Below are 17,309 nucleotides of genomic sequence, written 5' to 3'. Positions count from 1 at the left end.
ATAGATCAAGTTCTTAACCTGAAGTCTGATCTAGGAACTCTGAAAATAATAGAGGCTTAGCTAGAAATGCCTGTTGCAAATGGGAATTAGCTCTGAATTACCAGGGGGTTGGGGGGAATAGAAGAAAATGGGGCGAAGAGACCAGGAGCTAGAGAGGATCAGCTCTTAAAAACACTGAACATTAACTCATGTCATATTAACTTCTTTCCCACACAGTGTCTTAATATTCAGAATGACAACACCAGCACAGTTCCAAGTCCAGAAACCAAACTGGTAGAAATGAACAACAATTACCCCTTCTACTCCTCGGTTCCCTCACTGGAAAAGACAGCAGGTAACTGCAGTCCGCATTTCCTCGGTGCTTTTGAGGATTCCTTCAGCGGCATCCTCTCCACAGAGGAGCCCAGCCAGCTGACTGTGAACTCGGTCGATTCCGATGCCCCTAGCAGCACAGATTTCGGTGACGAGTTTTATTCTGCCTTCGTTGCCGAACCCAGTGCGGGCAGCAGTGTGCCCTTCTCTGCAGCACTTAGCCAGTCCCTCTCCGAACTTCTGAATGAGCCCATTGATGTGTCCGATCTCTCGCTCTGTAAGGCTTTTAACCAGAATCACCCCGAAAGCACAGCGGAATTCAATGACTCTGACTCGGGCATTTCGCTGAACACAAGTCCTAGCCTGGCCTCTCCGGAACACTCAGTGGGCTCCTCCGTTTATGGAGATACTTCACTGGCCCTCAGTGATTCAGAAATGGAAGAGCTGGACAGCACGCCCGGAAGCGTCAGGCAGAAAGGTCCTAAAACACAACCAGTGCCGTCTGCTGTGGATCCAGCCCCACCCCAGTCACCATCTCAGGGACACGGTGCCCCAGTGCATGATGCCCAGTGTGAAAGCCCCCCCAAGAGAGAGCTGCCAGTAGGTCCTGGGCACCGAAAAGCCCCATTCACCAAGGACAAGCATTCAAGTCGCCTAGAGGCTCATCTCACGCGAGATGAGCTAAGGGCAAAAGCTCTCCAGATCCCATTCCCCGTAGAAAAAATCATCAACCTCCCCGTGGACGACTTCAATGAAATGATGTCAAAGGAGCAATTCAATGAGGCTCAGCTGGCACTGATTCGAGACATACGAAGGAGGGGTAAGAATAAAGTGGCGGCTCAAAATTGCAGGAAAAGAAAACTCGAAAATATAGTAGAACTAGAGCAAGATCTGGATCATTTAAAAGACGAGAAAGAAAAGTTGCTCAGAGAAAAAGGAGAAAACGACAAAAGCCTCCATCTACTGAAAAAACAACTCAGCACGTTGTATCTGGAAGTCTTCAGCATGCTCCGTGATGAAGACGGAAAGCCTTATTCCCCTAGTGAGTACTCCTTGCAGCAGACAAGGGACGGGAATGTGTTCCTTGTCCCCAAAAGTAAGAAGCCAGATGTCAAGAAAAATTAGATGCGAGACAAGCTGGCCTTTTTTTCTGAGCTAGTTGTTTGGGGTGGTTTTTTGGCTGGTTTTTATTTTTGTACTGTTCTACTAAAAGCTCCTACTGTGATGTGAAATGCAGAAATATACTTTACAAGCAATTCTATGCAAAATTTAGTCAAAACTAGTATAGAAAATAATATAAAACTTTAATTAAAAAAGCATTAAAAGAAGTTATCAGTATCCTGAATCAATAGTTTTACTTTAACTGCAACTATAATTTCTTAGGACACAATTTGGGCTAGTTTCTGTATAAGTGTAAATACAGCAAAAATTTCTTATTTATACTGTTCTTATATCATTTGTTACATTCATAGATTTATATGATATGGCATCTGGCTAAAAGCGAATTGTAAAACTAACCACTATGTACTTTTTTTATAAATACTGTCTGTAAAAAAAAAAAGGCATTTTTTATATTAAATTGTTTATTTCTGGCAAAAAATTTAGTTGAAAAGCTGGTACTAATAAAGGAATATGACTGTTATTTCTTTGGAGTTTAATTTTATTTCACAATTTTTTTTGTCATACTAATAATACAATGGACACATTTAAATGTTCTGCATTTTCATAATGTTTTCATTTCAAATAGGAAAAGCGTTTTTTACTAAACTTCCGGTGCCAGAGGTAGGAATAGACAGACCAAGAAGATATTTAATCTCTTTAGCACTCCAGCAGGCATATCCCAACCAAGGAAAACACTGATCAATTGGTAGAGCGAAGTAGCTGCATGCCTGCTATGTGGAAGGCATTGTCTAAGGCAGAGGACAGCATGGAAACCCTGTGCACCTGAAACCCGTCGAAGTCAGCAAACATCCTACCCTACTGCTTAGGCCGGAAAGGGAAGGCCCAGGAAGACAATAAGAAGGAAGCATTGCTGCTTAAGATAGGATAGTAGGGGCAGGGGTGTAGCTCAGAGGTGGAGTACAAGGATCTGGGTTCAATCCCTAGCACCACAACAGTGAAAAATCAATTTGCTGTCTTAGTGAGGGAGAAATATTTGAGGTCGTGGGAGACCCTCTCTGTTAGCAATAAATAGAGCTACAGGAATTCCCAACAGGATACAGGAAACCCAGAGGCCTATGTCAGAAAGAACAAGGACAACGCAGCTGAAAATGGAGGGGAATCAAAGGGGGGGGGGGGCTAGAAGATGAGTGTGCTGCCATCAGTAAGCCTTCAGAAGGACTTCCTGTTTTCACCTGGTGGAGGGGGGAGCTATTGGAGGTATTAATTAGGCAGGATTAAGAACTGACTTATTACTAAAGTTCCTGTTAGCTTGTGCTGAGAAAAGCCCGTTGGTAAAAGTGGGAGCCGAGAAACCAGTGAGGAAATACTTCAAGTATCGGCAGAACTGTGGTACACGTATAGCGTGGTCTGGGGCATTGCATCCTGCACCTTCCAAAGAAATAAGCAAGGATTTTCTCAGAAAATGGATATGAAGTAAAGGTGACCTCAAAGACTTGAGAACTGCAAGGCTGGAGAAATGTACAGCAGGCAAGCAGCTGGCTTGGGTTAAATCCCCAACATCCTATATGATCTCCCAAACCATACCAGGAGTGATTCCTGAGAGCAAAGTCAGGGAGTAAGGCCCGCGCACTGGTGGCTGTGGCTCTCCGCCAAAGTGTTAAGAATTTAGAACATTGAGAACTGGCCACGTTATGCTTGCCTTGCATGCAGTCAGTCCTGGTTTGAATTTTGGCACCACATGATCTGAGCACTTCCAGGTGTGCCCAACCTCCCATCCCTTCCCCCAAAACTGGCAAACTGGTCACTCTGAGCCTAGGTAGGATGCAGTGTAGCTCGGTTTTGGTCACTTGTCTGATAAGGCCTGGGATTAACTCCCCTTTAGGAAGGAGAAGAGAAATGAGTTGCCAAGAGATAGAAACAGGAGGTCTAAGTAGAAAGGCAAGTTCAGGAGCCAGAGCCACAGTATATCGGGTAGGGCGTTTGCCTTGCACTTGGCCAACCCAGGTTCAAATCCCAGCATCCCATATGGTCCCCTAAGCACCGCCAGGAGTAATTCCTGAGGGCAGAGCCAGGAGTAACCCCTGGGTATGACCCAAAAAGAAAAAAAAAGGGAGTTCACTTGTTTATTTTGTGGGGAGGGCCTCTCCCAAGCAGTGCTCTGCAGTCCAATCCCTGCAATACTCAGCCTAATTGTGTGGACCTGACATAAAGCTGCTCAGGTCCACAGGTGCTAGAGACTCCAGGGCCCACAAAGGATGCTGATGGGTCGAGGTATATGCATGCTGGGTACTGAACTCCAGGCCTCACGCAAGTCGTTTGCCTCCCTAGCTTCTCTGCTCACTTTACCTTTGGCAAGGAAGATGGGGAGGGGCTTAAGAGCCAGTGTTAAAAATCTGTCCCAGCACTGCTCAAGGGATCATGTGCCAGGGATCGAACCGGGTCTCCGCATTCAAACCAACCCGGCCCTTTGAACTCTTTGTCAATTCACTTTTAGAAATGTGGTTATTTTGGAAAAAAAAAAAAGGGTTAGGGCCAGAGAAATACAAGGGGTAGGATGCTTGCACACAGCCAACAGACCCAGGTTCAATTCCTGGCACCACACATGGTCCCCTGGGTTCCACCAGGAGTGATCTCTGAACAAAGGACCAGGATTAAACTCTGAGCACAGCTGGGTGTAGTCCAAAAGCAAACAAAAAAATCTGAGTAAAATCAAGGCCCTCAAAGTTCTCTGCAGATCTATGTACTGCCCAATAACACATTCTAATCAAATGTTGTCTTGTTCATGTTTTGTTTGGAATGGGGTTGGTGTTTCTCTTGCAGTTAGCTGCTGGGCCTGGAACCCAGGACCTCACAGAGGCAAGGCTAGTGCTGTGGCAGCCTCCCCAGCCCTGTTCGGTTTGCTTTTAAGTGGAGAACTGGAGATTCACTTGAGAGATAAGCCTGTTCCTTATGTAATCATTTGCATGAGTCCAGTTGTAAATTATTCACTGAGTCCTGTCCTTTCACAAAGGGTGAAATAGTGCAGAGGCCCACAGGCCATCCTCCTGAGCTTGTCTTGCCACTTAACCAGAATGAACTCCAGTAACTCCAAGTGCTCACACCTGCATCCTCACCTCTAAAATGAAGGTGAATTATTCCACAAAACAAGTTGGTCTGTGCCAACCTTATAGTAAGACAGCTGTAATAGGCCTTTTCTCTTTTTTTTTTAGCCTTGAATTAGAACCCCATGTGGTTGCAAGTAAAAGAAAGCAAGTTGTTAAGAAACCTTATATCTTAAAGGACCAGAGAGATAATACAGTGTGGGTAGGGCACTTGCCCTGTATTCGGCCAACCTGGGTTTGATCCCCAGCATTCCGTATGCTTCCCTGAGTGCAGAGCCAGGAAAAATCCCTGAGCATTGCCAGGTGTGGACCAAAAAAAACAAAAAAAACACACAACTTGATTTGGACTGGGTAGTACAGTGTCAAGGCACTTGCCCTGCATGTGCTGACCCAGGGTTTGATTCCCACAGCCTCACTGGTTCCCTTAATCCCCACAAAGAATGATTCTTGGAGCAGAGTCAGCATGTGCCCATCATCACCCCTCGCAAATAAGAGGGAAAAAATGTTTCAAAACCCTATTGAACCCTATTGTGTGTGAGGTCCTGGGTTTAATTCCCAGTACTGCATTAAAAAAAGGGGGGGGCAGAGAAATGCATCATGTTAAGCCACTTGCCTTGCATACCATCCACCCAGTTTTGTCAGCCATACCACATGCTCCCCAAGCACCACTACAAGTGACCCCTGAACACCACAGGGTGTCACACCCCTTCCCACCCTCCCCCCCAGAATAATCTTTTATTAATGGTATGGTTGAAAACTTACCGCTCAACTAATTTGCCTTCTCTAGCAATAGTTTCCCCCCTCCCCACCCGCCAGGGACAGAAGAGATAGTAGAGGAGTTACGGTATTTGCCTTGCATGTAGCTGACCCCAGTTCAAATTCCTGATAACACATAAGGTTCCCCGAGTCCTAAGCACCATCGGGTTTGGGCCCCTTCCCCAAATTTTCTCACTGTACTTCAAGAACTTAATTCCCGTTTTGTGAATAGTCTACAGATCGTTGATATACCTTTTTCACTTCTGCAGTAGCAGGCATCAAACCTAGAGAGGGACTCACATGCAAGGCAGTGCTCTGCCACTGAGTTGCACCCCTACTCTGCATAATTTGTACTTGCATTTTTCAAGTAAAACCTTTTATCTATACCTTAAACTTTGTATTAAAAAAAAAAGAGAGAGAGGTTCAAATCGACCGGAAAGCTGAAGGCTGAAAATAGCTTCAAAGGCATGATCTAGAACAGGGATTCCCAAGGAAGGTGATACTGCCCCCTGGGGGACAAAGAAAACTTCCCAGGGAACATCAGTAGTATTACTGGGTGTAACTAGGGAGCACCTTAGAAAGGAATCTCAACCAGGGGGATGCTGAGTATTTACTGAAAAGCATGAGATCAAATAAGTCTGAGAACCTCTGTCTGGTCTAGAGATTCAAATTCTGCTGGGGACCTTCCTTCAATGGTCAGGGACTTCCTACAGTGGAAGGTGGGTCTTCCATTCACAAAGCACAAGCTTTAGTCACCTTGCTGGCTTGTCTTGACTATTTATTAAAGCTTAAACTGAGTTTCAGGGTCGGGGGTGGAGTTTTGGGGGGAGCAGGGGCAGCACACACCCTGGCACTGCTTGGGTAACCATGCAATGCCAGGGACCAAACTCAGGGGTTCCAGCATGGAGACCATGCATTCCAGCCACACAGTGCTTCCTCCAGCTCAACTTCTCTAATATGCATACAACGAGGATATAACTAATACGATCTAAGCATATGAAGGGCCAATCTCTACCTCGTGATCTTGTGCTCAGAGCCTAGTATCGCCAGTTCTCCCCTGCTCTCCCACTTTCACTGGGAATCAGCTGGTGTGTCCAGGGGACCATGCAACAGCAAGGACCAAACCCGAATCTCCTGCATGCAGTCTGCACTCAATTCATGAGATCTCTGACCATGCCCAAATGTATTTTTTAAGTACTGCCCATATCTGTATTTCAAAATCTGTGTATTTACAGTAACTTTTGACAGTGCCAGAGACAGAACCCAGGGACTCACACACTCAAGAATAGTGCTTAACAGCTACACATCTCATATGGTCCCCTGAGCACTGTCAGGCCTGACCCAAAAAACCAAGGGGAAAAAAATTGAAAAATAGAAAATATGAGGTTGCAGTCAGAGAGAATATAGGGATTAAAGAACTTCCCTTCTATGTAGCGACCTGGTGTTCAAGTAGACTCAGTTAGCACTTGAGCATGACGAGTCCCAAAGCCTCATGCCATATAATGCTTCTAATCAAGTCTCAAGAGAACACTTTTCACTAATATGTGAAAATATTCAGACTACTTCATTAGTGTTAAGCCAACCACAAAGGCAGTACCTAGTACCTGTGTGCCTAAGGGCAAATCACAATTTGAAAGGTCAGACATGCGGCTTAAGGCCCTTCCCCTCACGAAACTTATTGAATCAAAATATTAGCTGCTGCATCTTGATACTATTTACACACACCTTATCTAATGTTCTAAACATTTTGGTATTTTCATAGCTACCAGAAATTGAACTCAGTTTTATTACCTAGTCTGGTACATACCTCAGAGCCACAATACATGCTTCTGAATGCCCAAGACCTGGTACCCAGTGCCAGAGCAACAGTATTGTGGTGTTTCCGTTAACTTACACGCATATAACTTGGGTTCAATCTCCTGTATGCCATATGGTGCCCTGAGCACTGCTGGGAGTGGCCCAAAAAACAAGACCCAGATTTCTTAGCCGACCATAGGGAGACTCAAATACTAAACCATTAAGTAATCATCCTAAGCATCATTATGAGTGGCCTCAAGAAATTACTTTATTTTTGGTAACTGTTTTCAACATTTTATTCATGGTCTGCTCAACATCACTGAACTTGCAGTACCAGGGATGCACGAGTGGGCTGACTGCAAGGCATGTTCCTAAGTCTTTGCATTCTCTGGTGCTCAAGACTTCTTTCAACCAACTGGAGTATATGTAACATTAACCCATAGAACTTAAGCCACATTGTAAAGCAACAAAAAAGACACACACGTTTCTAAAAATATTTTAATGAAAATTCTTTCTGTAAACATTTCATTATACTACAAATGAAACATTTTCATCCATTACAGACCACCTCTTCGATCTTAATTAGAAAAAACCATTGAAATTTGAAGTTTGGATAGGCTAATACCCTTACATAACCCCTGCACAATAGCATGCTCATTCACTACTGGAACCCCATCAGCCATTAGAACTGTTTAAATTGTGACATATGAACTCATAAAACCAGGCTTTCATTTCTCAAATAATAAGTAACAGGCATTTTTGTGAAAGTGTTAGCAGTAATTCAAGTTGGTTAAACAGATCTTACTCATTTCCCCCTTTGATATTAGCTTCCTTGGGTTTACTGGTGTGGATGTGATAGAACATGTTTTCAGAAATGACAGTGGAACTACATTTAAAATGAAAAAAAGAATCATTTATTTCATAGATTATCTGGAAACGTTTTCCTTAAAAAAAAAAAGCTTTCTATTAGAAACTTGCTTCACTAAAACCGTGTCGTGTAAGGTTAAGGCTATTACCCTTTAACACTCCATTTTATCATGTGGCATTCACTACTTACATAAAAAAAAAACACCTTGATTTATAATCTACTAGAAACTTATGTCCCCACCCCCAAAACTTTTTTTTAAAAAATTTAATTTTTAGCAAGCCCTTTGGGGCAATTAGCCCTTGTAAATAACCAGCATGATTTGACTGAGTAATGTTCTATTCCTTGAGAAAAAATAACTTTTAAAAGGAAACAGGCCTCTATTGCTTACAAGGTAACTAGAATCCTTAAAAAAAAAACAAAGCCTTTAGTCCCAGTAACTGGATGTGAAAGAGAACTTGAGACCTCTTAAATAAGACTGTCTATATCTTATCAGAGCAATTCTGAAAACCCATTTCCAATTGCCCCCCCCAAATTTTGTTTCTTTTGCTTATCAGCAATTTTGAAAACCCATTTCCAGTTGCCCCCCCAAATTTGGTTTCTTTCACTTATCAAGGAATGACCTTACCCTAAAGACACCAACAATGGAGTATATAGGCCAGATGTGACTCAAGATGAACACTTCATGGTTACTGCAGGGTAATTTTAAGATGTTTATGAAGTGTTGATGTGGTTCCAAAGTAGTTTTTCATTGAATATTGCAAATGTACCTAACAGTTAAAAAAAAAATCTAGTATTTGTAGGTAAACAAATGGTGTCATCAGGTTTTATGTGAGCTACAAACCTTACCCAGCGAGAAACCTTCGTATTTAAGATGGTAGGAAAGACATTCCTCATTTAGGCAAGTAGGTTCTCATTCAACCTGCAAATCAAAAAGATTACTCTTACCTTGCTTTACAAAAAATCACTCTTTAATTAGTGAAAAAATTCAAATTCAATCCTTACCTAATGCTTATTGCCCTTCCTTGCAGGTCTAAATGCTAGACCTAGTGTCTGTGGCAACTATCTCTCATTGAAGTTCCAAAAGGCGAAGCTCCTTCCTCCTATTCTTCGATATTTCAGATGTAATAAGCAGATTAACTAGCTTTTGGAAAGTTGCTTACTATCACCAAAGTATCTTATGCCTTCACTTTTCTGTAGTTGAAGCTCTTGCTGCTGCCTTGTCATTCTTTATTTATGCTGACTTGTCCATACTCAAAAGGCTGCTGAAGTCCTGTCTTAGGGAGTCTCCTTTGATCCACAATGTGCTTAGAAAGCACACCTTAGGTCCTTTAAAGCTGGTTAAATCGCTTTCCTCATGGCTTACTTTTCCACTGTTCACAAGGACTAAACTAATACAACTTATAAACAGGTCGCATACAGATTTCACCTGCTTATAGGTTGCAAACATCAACTTACTGAAAATGTTTTCACTATTAAACTAGTTCCAGAACATAGAAAGTTTGTTAACAGTACAATTAACTTCATATGTCATTAAAGGATACTGTCAAGGTTGTGTCAAACAATTTCACAAACATAGAAACAGGAAATGTTTATCTCCCCCATTCCTTCAACCTTTATTATATGAATAAAAGAACTTGAGACAATTTAGCTCAATTTTAATAAAATGTTTCCCAAGCATTTTGACCAGGTACCCAGGTTTATGTTCTGAACATTGACAGTGTCCATTTATATACCACACTTGAAGTTGTTAAGGACTTAACCATTTTCTATTAGCCTATTTTCTACACTGCTTATTCACATATGTCCATTAACAAATGGAATGTTTTCTGTTACATTTATTGGTTTGTGAGTGTTTTCTGGAAAACTGCAGTTATCGGTGAAGACCAATTTCATGCTGGCATTGCATGCATTCAAATATTAATGCACAGAGGCACAGAATTAAGAGCAACAAGAGAGCATATTCAAACACTAGCACGCCCCATTCCCCTTTTTTATTGCTTGTTTTTTGCCCAGTACACTGCCTTAAAACAAAGAAATCTTGAATCCACATTTCAACTGCCGAAGTAGTTAACAGCAGGGCACATACTTAGGGCTTGAATGAAATTAAAAACACTAGCTGGCGCAAAACAGCAGACACCGTTGTTTATGTATTATGACCTTTTTGTCTAAGAACTTCTCAATCAGGTCCCAACAAATTAACTCATATCAACATGGTTCTGGTTTAAGTATACACACAAGAGTTAAGTGTTCTTTGGAAATCTGAATAAACTCATACTACCCAAATTTTAATGAAGTCTTTGGGAAGTGAGAAACTTGTATTAAGCGACTGTGCTACTTTTACACTGCATAAATAATCTGGGATAATTATACCTAGACTCTCCTCTTCACACAGTAAAATGTAGAAAGTACAAACACGAAAGTATGCCAGCCAGGTAAGGATTCAACAATGCATGATTTTTATTCTCTTGCTCTGAGAGCTTGTATCAAAAAAATATATATTAAACCAAGGAAAATAACTCAAGACTTATGGGCCTCTTGTGCTTTAAAAAGAAAAACAAAAGGTAGCCACTAATTTGCTCAGATTTAGCAGGCCTAGTGTTCCTGTATTTTCAAAGTTCTTAAGAATTTTTTTTTTTTTTACCGTAGGAGGAAAGGAGAACATCCACTACCCCTTTCCAGAATTTAAACAGAGGGCAGTAGACATTTTTTTACACCCAAATAAAATCATGGCAGCAGTTAACATGTGACCAAGGTAAATGTAGAATGATGATGTTCTAAACAACAGCTAGGACTCTCAACACAACTAACACACTAAAATCATAAGATTACATTTTGAAAGAAAATGCACAAAAACCAAATAGGAATTTTGAGATTTTTTTCATTTGAAGTTAAATCTTAATGCTATTAAATTCACAAATATGCTAATTTATATACCCAATTCTATTTATCTAAAACACACATTGCAAACATACAAATATCTATTCTCTCCACATGTCAGCGCCCATTCATTTCATGGTTTGGAAATGGGAGAATAGATTCCCCTTAAACTGCAAGTCAGCAGGTGTTTCTTTACAGTTAACTTTAGCAAAATTCATACAAAATAGTAATTAACAATGATCTTCTTTACTTGTTAACTTACAAGGAAACACCTCCAAAACTGCATTTTGTTAAAGTTTCTGTACTAAAATGTAGAAAAACTGAACTACACAAATATTGAAAAGTTAAAAATTCCTTAATTTTTTATTCCTGGTACCACTACCACAATTTACAGGGCAATATACCTGATGTAATGAAAAGAAAAAGAAAAAGACAAAGCTACAACAGATAAAAGACCTCAGGAATGTACATCTAATTGACACTACATTGCATTAATCAATAGCTGCACTTTTGCAAACTGTGGCTATGACAGTCCTGAACAAGAAGGGTTTCCTGTTTAAGCTGCAGTAACTTTTCTGACTATGGATCATCGCTCCTTCTGTGGCAGATTTTTACAGTTCCTCTAATGGATTTGGGACGACTGTCTCAAAGTAACCTGCAGCTTTCCTGACAACTCCTCGCTCTCTCTCCTGCTAAGAACTGTAGCCTGTTGAATAATACAGGATAAAAAAATTATTACACTCAGTGTAACAGTTTCACATATTCTTTATCATCATCAAAAAATTTTCAAGATACCTACCCTTTTCTGCTGAGTTTTTAGAACCTTCTGCTACCATAGCCACCACTTCCACCACCAGATCCATAACCACCTGAAAACACACAAATTTGTGAACAACTGTACCCATGCACTTCAAACTCACAAAACTATGGAAATCTGAGGAAAAAGACTTACCACCATAGGGACTGCCCGAGCTTCTTCCACCAAAACTGCCCCCTTTCATGGGTCCATAATTTGATTGCTGTTGTCCACTATAATTTCCAAAATCATTATAGTTCCCACCACCACCATAGTTACCTGAAATTACAAAAAGTTCCCTTTTACGGTGGAACTGTGCAGTTATCATTTTACCTTAATATCTACCATTGTATTCTGAGTCACAGTAGCATTTCTAAATCCTTTTGGAAACAAAGGGTCAAACCCAAATCACCAACTACCTATAAGTGAATCTCACCCCAGCTGTTTACTGCAACCATTAGAAGAGACTTTAATATAGTAAGTTCTCACCCCAACGAAGGTCCATGTATTTTTATAGCCTTGGGCACAAGCAAGAGAGAAGTGCTCCTTGGGTGTATGTTAAAAATCGCTGTACTACTTTGTATTAGGGGCTATACTTTAGCACATATTCCCACCTCTATACACCAAAACTATGTTTGATTCTTTTTAGTTCAATTAGTAGTACAATTTGTATGAGCCAATTTTAAGATGTCCTATCATATACTTACTAATCAAGTTCATCAAAACCCAGGGCGTTTATAACAAGGCTTCTGACCTACACCTACCAAAGAAAATGAGGTAGACCTGCTATACTTTGCAATGTATACGTGAACAGGAAAATTCAAAATTTTTTTCTTACCCATGCCCCTAAATGACACTGACATGTCTGGAATTTAAAGTTCCCATCTGTCCCATATTAAGAAACACGGATGTGGTTCAGCAGTAAAGTGTTTGCTGAGACCTGGCCCAAACCCCAGGCATCACAAACACAAAAGACCTAAAGCAAAATTCTGTTAACATTGATAGGTAATTAAATCATATGTTGAACACAGCTTATTAACAAATTTTAGATCACCCACCAATTTTTTATTATAGAACAAGAGATTTGAGGGGAAGGGTAAAGGGTATGTTTGGGCCACACCTGGCTCTGCACTCAGAAATTACTCCTGGGGGTACTTGGGGGAGCATAGAAAATATGAAATGCCAAGAACTGAGCCTCTGGCTGCATGTAGGACAAATGTTCTACTACCTAGAAGATGAACTCTGACTCAATGTTTTTACAAAACCTTTCAAAGGTAAAACGACTACAGAAAGATGAAGTAGAAGCTTGCTTACCACCGCCAAAATTTCCTCCTTCATTGTAACCATCATATCCTCCACCACCTCCACCATATCCACCACCTTGGTTTCCATATCCTGGTCCTCCACCACCATAGCCTCCTCTACTACTATAACCAGGACCTCCGCCATAGTTGCCACCTAAAAAGAATTGGATTACATACAAAAGTTGAATATAAAGCTCGTAAATGTCACGAAACAGAAAAATCACCTATTAAATCTTGAGTGAAAATGTCACCAAGAAAACGCACCAAAAAGATACAATTAAAAAGTATACAAAATTCAAGTTAAAAACTTACCATCACCTCCAAATCCATTATATCCACCATCACCTCCTCCATAACTACCTCTGCTGCCACCACCGCCACCACCATAGCCTCCTGAAAGAAAGCAAAGCAGTTATTAAAATCACACACTCAACTTACCAGTAAATTTTATGTATAGAAAAATGCTAACCACCTTACCTCTTCCACCAAAGTTTCCACCACGGCCAAAGTTTCCTCCACCACCTCCAAAATTGCCTCCACGACCCATAAAGTTGCCAGATCCACCTCCACGACCTAACACAGGTAAGAAGATCTTTTTAGAACCTTCTAAACACAGCTTATACTTATTGGTTATAAATACAGGGTGCTACTAACCTCTTTGCGATCCAGCAGACTGCATTTCTTGTTTAGAAAGGGCCTTTTTCACTTCACAATTATGCCCATTAATAGTGTGGTATTTCTGAACTAAATATTTTTTAATCAAACAAACAAACAAAAGTTATTTAATGTTTGGAAAAGCACATGTAACTGTTATCCTTTATCACTAAGCAACTCATTAAAACCTCAGGTAGGCAGTCACTTTGGGGATGAAGGAACGGTCTATGTTAGTAACATTTGTATCTCGATCCAGATGCTGGTTACTCAGGTGTAGTCACATTAATAAGCATATATTTCATATGCTCTCGTGAAACAAATGATACAAAAATGATACACAAAACTACAACTATTTAGCAAAACCTTGCAAAATCATTAGTCTTCTCAAATTCCAACTGCTACTCACCAACAATTTTATCAACTGTATCATGATCATCAAAAGTTACAAAAGCAAATCCTCTCTTTTTCCCACTCTGCCTGTCTTCCATAACTTCAATGGTTTCAATTTTGCCATACTTTTCAAAGTAGTCTCTCAAATTATATTCCTCTGTATCTTCTTTAATACCACCAACAAAAATTTTCTTCACTGTTAGATGGGCACCAGGCTTCACAGAATCCTGCAAATAAAGTCACTAAGTATTAAAAAATCCAAGTTTTTACAATAGTTACAGGTTACACGTGGTTCTAATGTAATACCTCTCTAGAAACAGCTCTCTTTGGTTCCACTACACGCCCATCAACCTTATGTGGTCGAGCACACATAGCTGCATCCACCTCTTCAACACATGAGTAAGTCACAAAACCAAAGCCTCTGGAACGTTTTGTTTGGGGGTCTCTCATCACCTACAAAAACAAGAAATTCTAATTAAAACCCCCCCAACTTTACAGGTCCTCTTCCCCTACTTTTTTTGGTTCCTCTGGTAACTTACCACACAATCTGTAAGTGTGCCCCATTTCTCAAAATGTTCTCTTAAACTATCATCTGTAGTTTCAAAGCTCAAACCTCCAATAAACAGTTTTCTCAACTGCTCTGGTTCCTTTGGATCATGGCCCTGATGAAACAAAGCAATACAATCAAGTTATTTAGTAGCCAAACTGCTTAAAACAGACTCACAAACCCACAAGCCTTTCCTTCCCTACAAAGCTACAAATAAAAACACCAAAATCCAGTACCATTACCTTTGAAAATTAAAAACTGCAAATGGATCTCAAAACATCAAAGAACCAAAATCATACCAAGAAAACTTAGGAGTCTTCCAAATGTTACCACATCTCCAGCTGTACATCTGGAGAAAGAAATCCAGAACGAAAAGCCCTACAACTTTAGCCTGCATCCACAAAGTATCTAGAGATACAGGAGTCTTTACTGAGAACCATTTTCTGAGAAATCAAAGTATCCTTAACAGTCTTTCCATCCACGTCATGTTTCAGATCTTCCCTCTATCCTCAACAGAGCTCAATTTTAAACCACTAACAGCCAGCACAATTTCAAAGTTTCTAAAAACAATTTTAAAGAAATTAACTGGCCTTAAACAAATGGAGATTAAGATTCCTCAACAAAAGGCGCAGCCGAAGTGCAGGAGAGAAAAGCGGTGAGCTGGAGCCCTGGAAACCACATGGCTCCAGAACCACTGCCAAGAACGCGCCTCCCCCACCCACCAGCACTGCCTGATGTAGCCCCAACACACCTCCCGCAAAAGCTGGTAAAAATCACCGAGCTAATAAGATGTAGTTTAAACTGTATACGATATACACCAACTGCCACTTTACCCGTGCATGAGAATTTCATTCACCCAGTCCTCGAACGTAGGGGGCTCACGTTTACAAATTATCTCCCTGTCTTAAGGGAGGTAGAGGCAAGAGCGTATACAGGAAAACAAGTGGCTAAGAACCAAGCGACTAACAGCCCAAAACACAACTTCACTAAATCAGGGTTAAACGCAAACTGATCAATACTGCAAAGTCGACAGAAACCATCATAACCTACCCAAAAGTTACCTCAAACACACACAAAAACGCGACTAGGGTTGCAACTCTCGGAAACAGCCAAGAACCGACAACGTGTGTGTGTGTGGGGGGGGGGGGAATAACGTGGAGGGGAGTCATTAAGAAAGCAGGGAAGAAAAAGGACAAAAAAAAAAAATCCTTCGCCTTCTAGTTCAGTGCACAACTACACTGCAACCCTGAAAGCTTCCTTCACCCCTTTCCAAAGCACAGAACTTGAGCCAAATAAATAAAAAATACTTTGGCCCCCAAGGTCCCACAAAAGATAAACGAGGATTTTTTTTTTATTTTTAAGCAAGCTAAAGCCTGCATTTTCCGCGTTTTAAGTCTTTGGCGCTGCAAACAGAAACAAAGACAGAATTAAATTCTCGCCACGGTGGCTGCGGGGGGGGGTGGGGGGGTTAAAACGCGGCAGCGGAACTTGGGGCGGAATTCAGCGCGCGCCGAGCTTCCAGGCCCGATGCGGCATTTGCGGCCGGGGCCGCCTCCCGCCTCTTCCAATCCCGCGCTCTCCCCGCCCGCGACGCAGCGAGGCGGCGGCCATTGCGGGCCAATGCGCCATTTCGTAAGGCGGCAGCCGGATCCATGTCAATGTGGCCGCCGCCCGCCTGGCTCGCTCGCCCGGATGTGCCTCTCGTCCCCTCCCCTCCCCCACCGCCTCTCCCCAACCGCTCCCGCCGAGGCCCGCCATGCCGCCCGGGGCCCCGGCGCCGAGGGCCGCCCCGCGAGCGGCGGCGGCGGACTGCCGGGGCCTCGAGAGGCCGCCGCCTGCGCAGCCCGAGGAGGCGGCGAAGCGGGCGAGGGGGTCCCCCGAGGAGGCCTTCGAGCCCCGCTCCCCTTCCCCCTCCCACCGCCGGCCTCAACGCAGAGCGCGGGACGGCCGCCCCAGTCCCACCACCCGGCCGCCCCGCTCCCACCGAGCCAGGCCCACCCCCCCACGCCGGCCACTACCCAGCAGCCCCCCACTCTCCCCCTAATACCTCCTCCCCCCGGCGGCGGCGGCGACGGCCGGAGTCGGGCTGGGGGCGACCGGGCGGCGGTTTTACCTCCATTTTGAGACCGGACTCGCCTCTTCCAACTCGAGTTCAATATGGGACCGAGAGGAAGAGGCGGGGCCAGCCGTCACGTGACGCGCTTTCCGCGCGCCGCCGGCCTGCGGGGTGAGGCGGGGCACGCCGGGGAAGAGGCGTGGCCAAGTGGGCGCGAAGAGAGACTGGACGAGCGGGTTGGCGGGGAGGGTGGGGGGGCGTGGCGGCCCGCGGGAGCGCGCGCCCCCCCCAACTCCTCCACCTCCTCCCCGGCTTCCCACCAACTTCCCGGGCGGCACCGCCCTGGCCGCCGTTCGCGCCTGCGAGGACGTCAGCTCCGGCTCGTCCAATGGCGAGCGCCCACGTCTGGAGGCCGCCTCGTGACCGCGCGCCCGCGGAGGAAAAAAAAAAAAAAAAAGGGCCTTTCCCTTTCTTCTCCAGTTTCTCTCCCCACCCCCCCCTCTGCCGGCGCCGGTCTCTCGGTCTCCATTTCCCCAGCTCGTTCCTTTCAGGCACCCCCCCACACACCCCATCCTCGAATTAAAAAAATCCCTCTTCTCTACGCTCTCGGGTCGCGATTAAGCACTCTCTCCGCTTCGCTTGTAAACGCCCGACGGCAGCGGCCGCGGTTGCGACCTGCCCTCCTAAAGAGGGGCCCCTTGCACCGCAGACCCCGCGGCTGCAGACGGG

The 17,309-nt window shown here is 43.3% G+C and overlaps 2 protein-coding genes across 8 annotated transcripts in view; one reads left to right on the top strand and one right to left on the bottom strand.

The window, feature by feature from the left end:
- NFE2L2 (NFE2 like bZIP transcription factor 2) overlaps window positions 1-1,954 on the top strand; it is a 31,658-nt gene extending 29,704 nt beyond the window's left edge. For all 4 annotated transcript variants that reach the window (XM_055122752.1, XM_055122753.1, XM_055122755.1 and 1 more), the window contains exon 5: window positions 217-1,954. In XM_055122752.1, the coding sequence (XP_054978727.1) occupies window positions 217-1,437 (1,221 nt within the window). In that variant the 3' untranslated portion in view covers window positions 1,438-1,954. The remainder of the gene's footprint in view (window positions 1-216) is intronic.
- A 5,614-nt stretch (window positions 1,955-7,568) lies between these two features.
- On the bottom strand, window positions 7,569-16,725 carry HNRNPA3 (heterogeneous nuclear ribonucleoprotein A3). Of its 4 annotated transcripts, none has more exons than XR_008627283.1 (12): window positions 16,572-16,725; window positions 14,517-14,639; window positions 14,284-14,430; window positions 13,994-14,204; window positions 13,588-13,677; window positions 13,411-13,506; window positions 13,246-13,326; window positions 12,944-13,087; window positions 11,786-11,908; window positions 11,633-11,702; window positions 8,959-11,539; window positions 7,569-8,875 (listed from the first exon to the last, which is right to left on the bottom strand). XR_008627283.1 is itself a non-coding variant. In XM_055120904.1 (12 exons), the coding sequence occupies exons 1-11, from the start codon at window positions 16,641-16,643 to the stop codon at window positions 11,650-11,652; spliced, it is 1,098 nt and encodes a 365-aa protein (XP_054976879.1). In that variant the 5' UTR covers window positions 16,644-16,725; the 3' UTR covers window positions 7,569-11,539; window positions 11,633-11,649. The 4 variants fall into 4 exon arrangements, 3 of the variants coding, with proteins under 3 accessions (XP_054976879.1, XP_054976877.1, XP_054976878.1); XM_055120904.1 differs by having other exon boundaries at window positions 7,569-11,539; window positions 12,944-12,984; window positions 13,027-13,087; XM_055120902.1 differs by having other exon boundaries at window positions 7,569-11,539.
- Between the last annotated feature and the right edge of the window lie 584 nt (window positions 16,726-17,309).

The sequence above is a fragment of the Sorex araneus genome, chromosome X (genome assembly GCF_027595985.1).
Source record: "Sorex araneus isolate mSorAra2 chromosome X, mSorAra2.pri, whole genome shotgun sequence".
Classification (NCBI taxonomy): Eukaryota; Metazoa; Chordata; class Mammalia; order Eulipotyphla; family Soricidae; genus Sorex; species Sorex araneus.
Note: the sequence above shows the minus strand (reverse complement) of the source record. Positions and strands in the feature narration are given on the sequence as shown.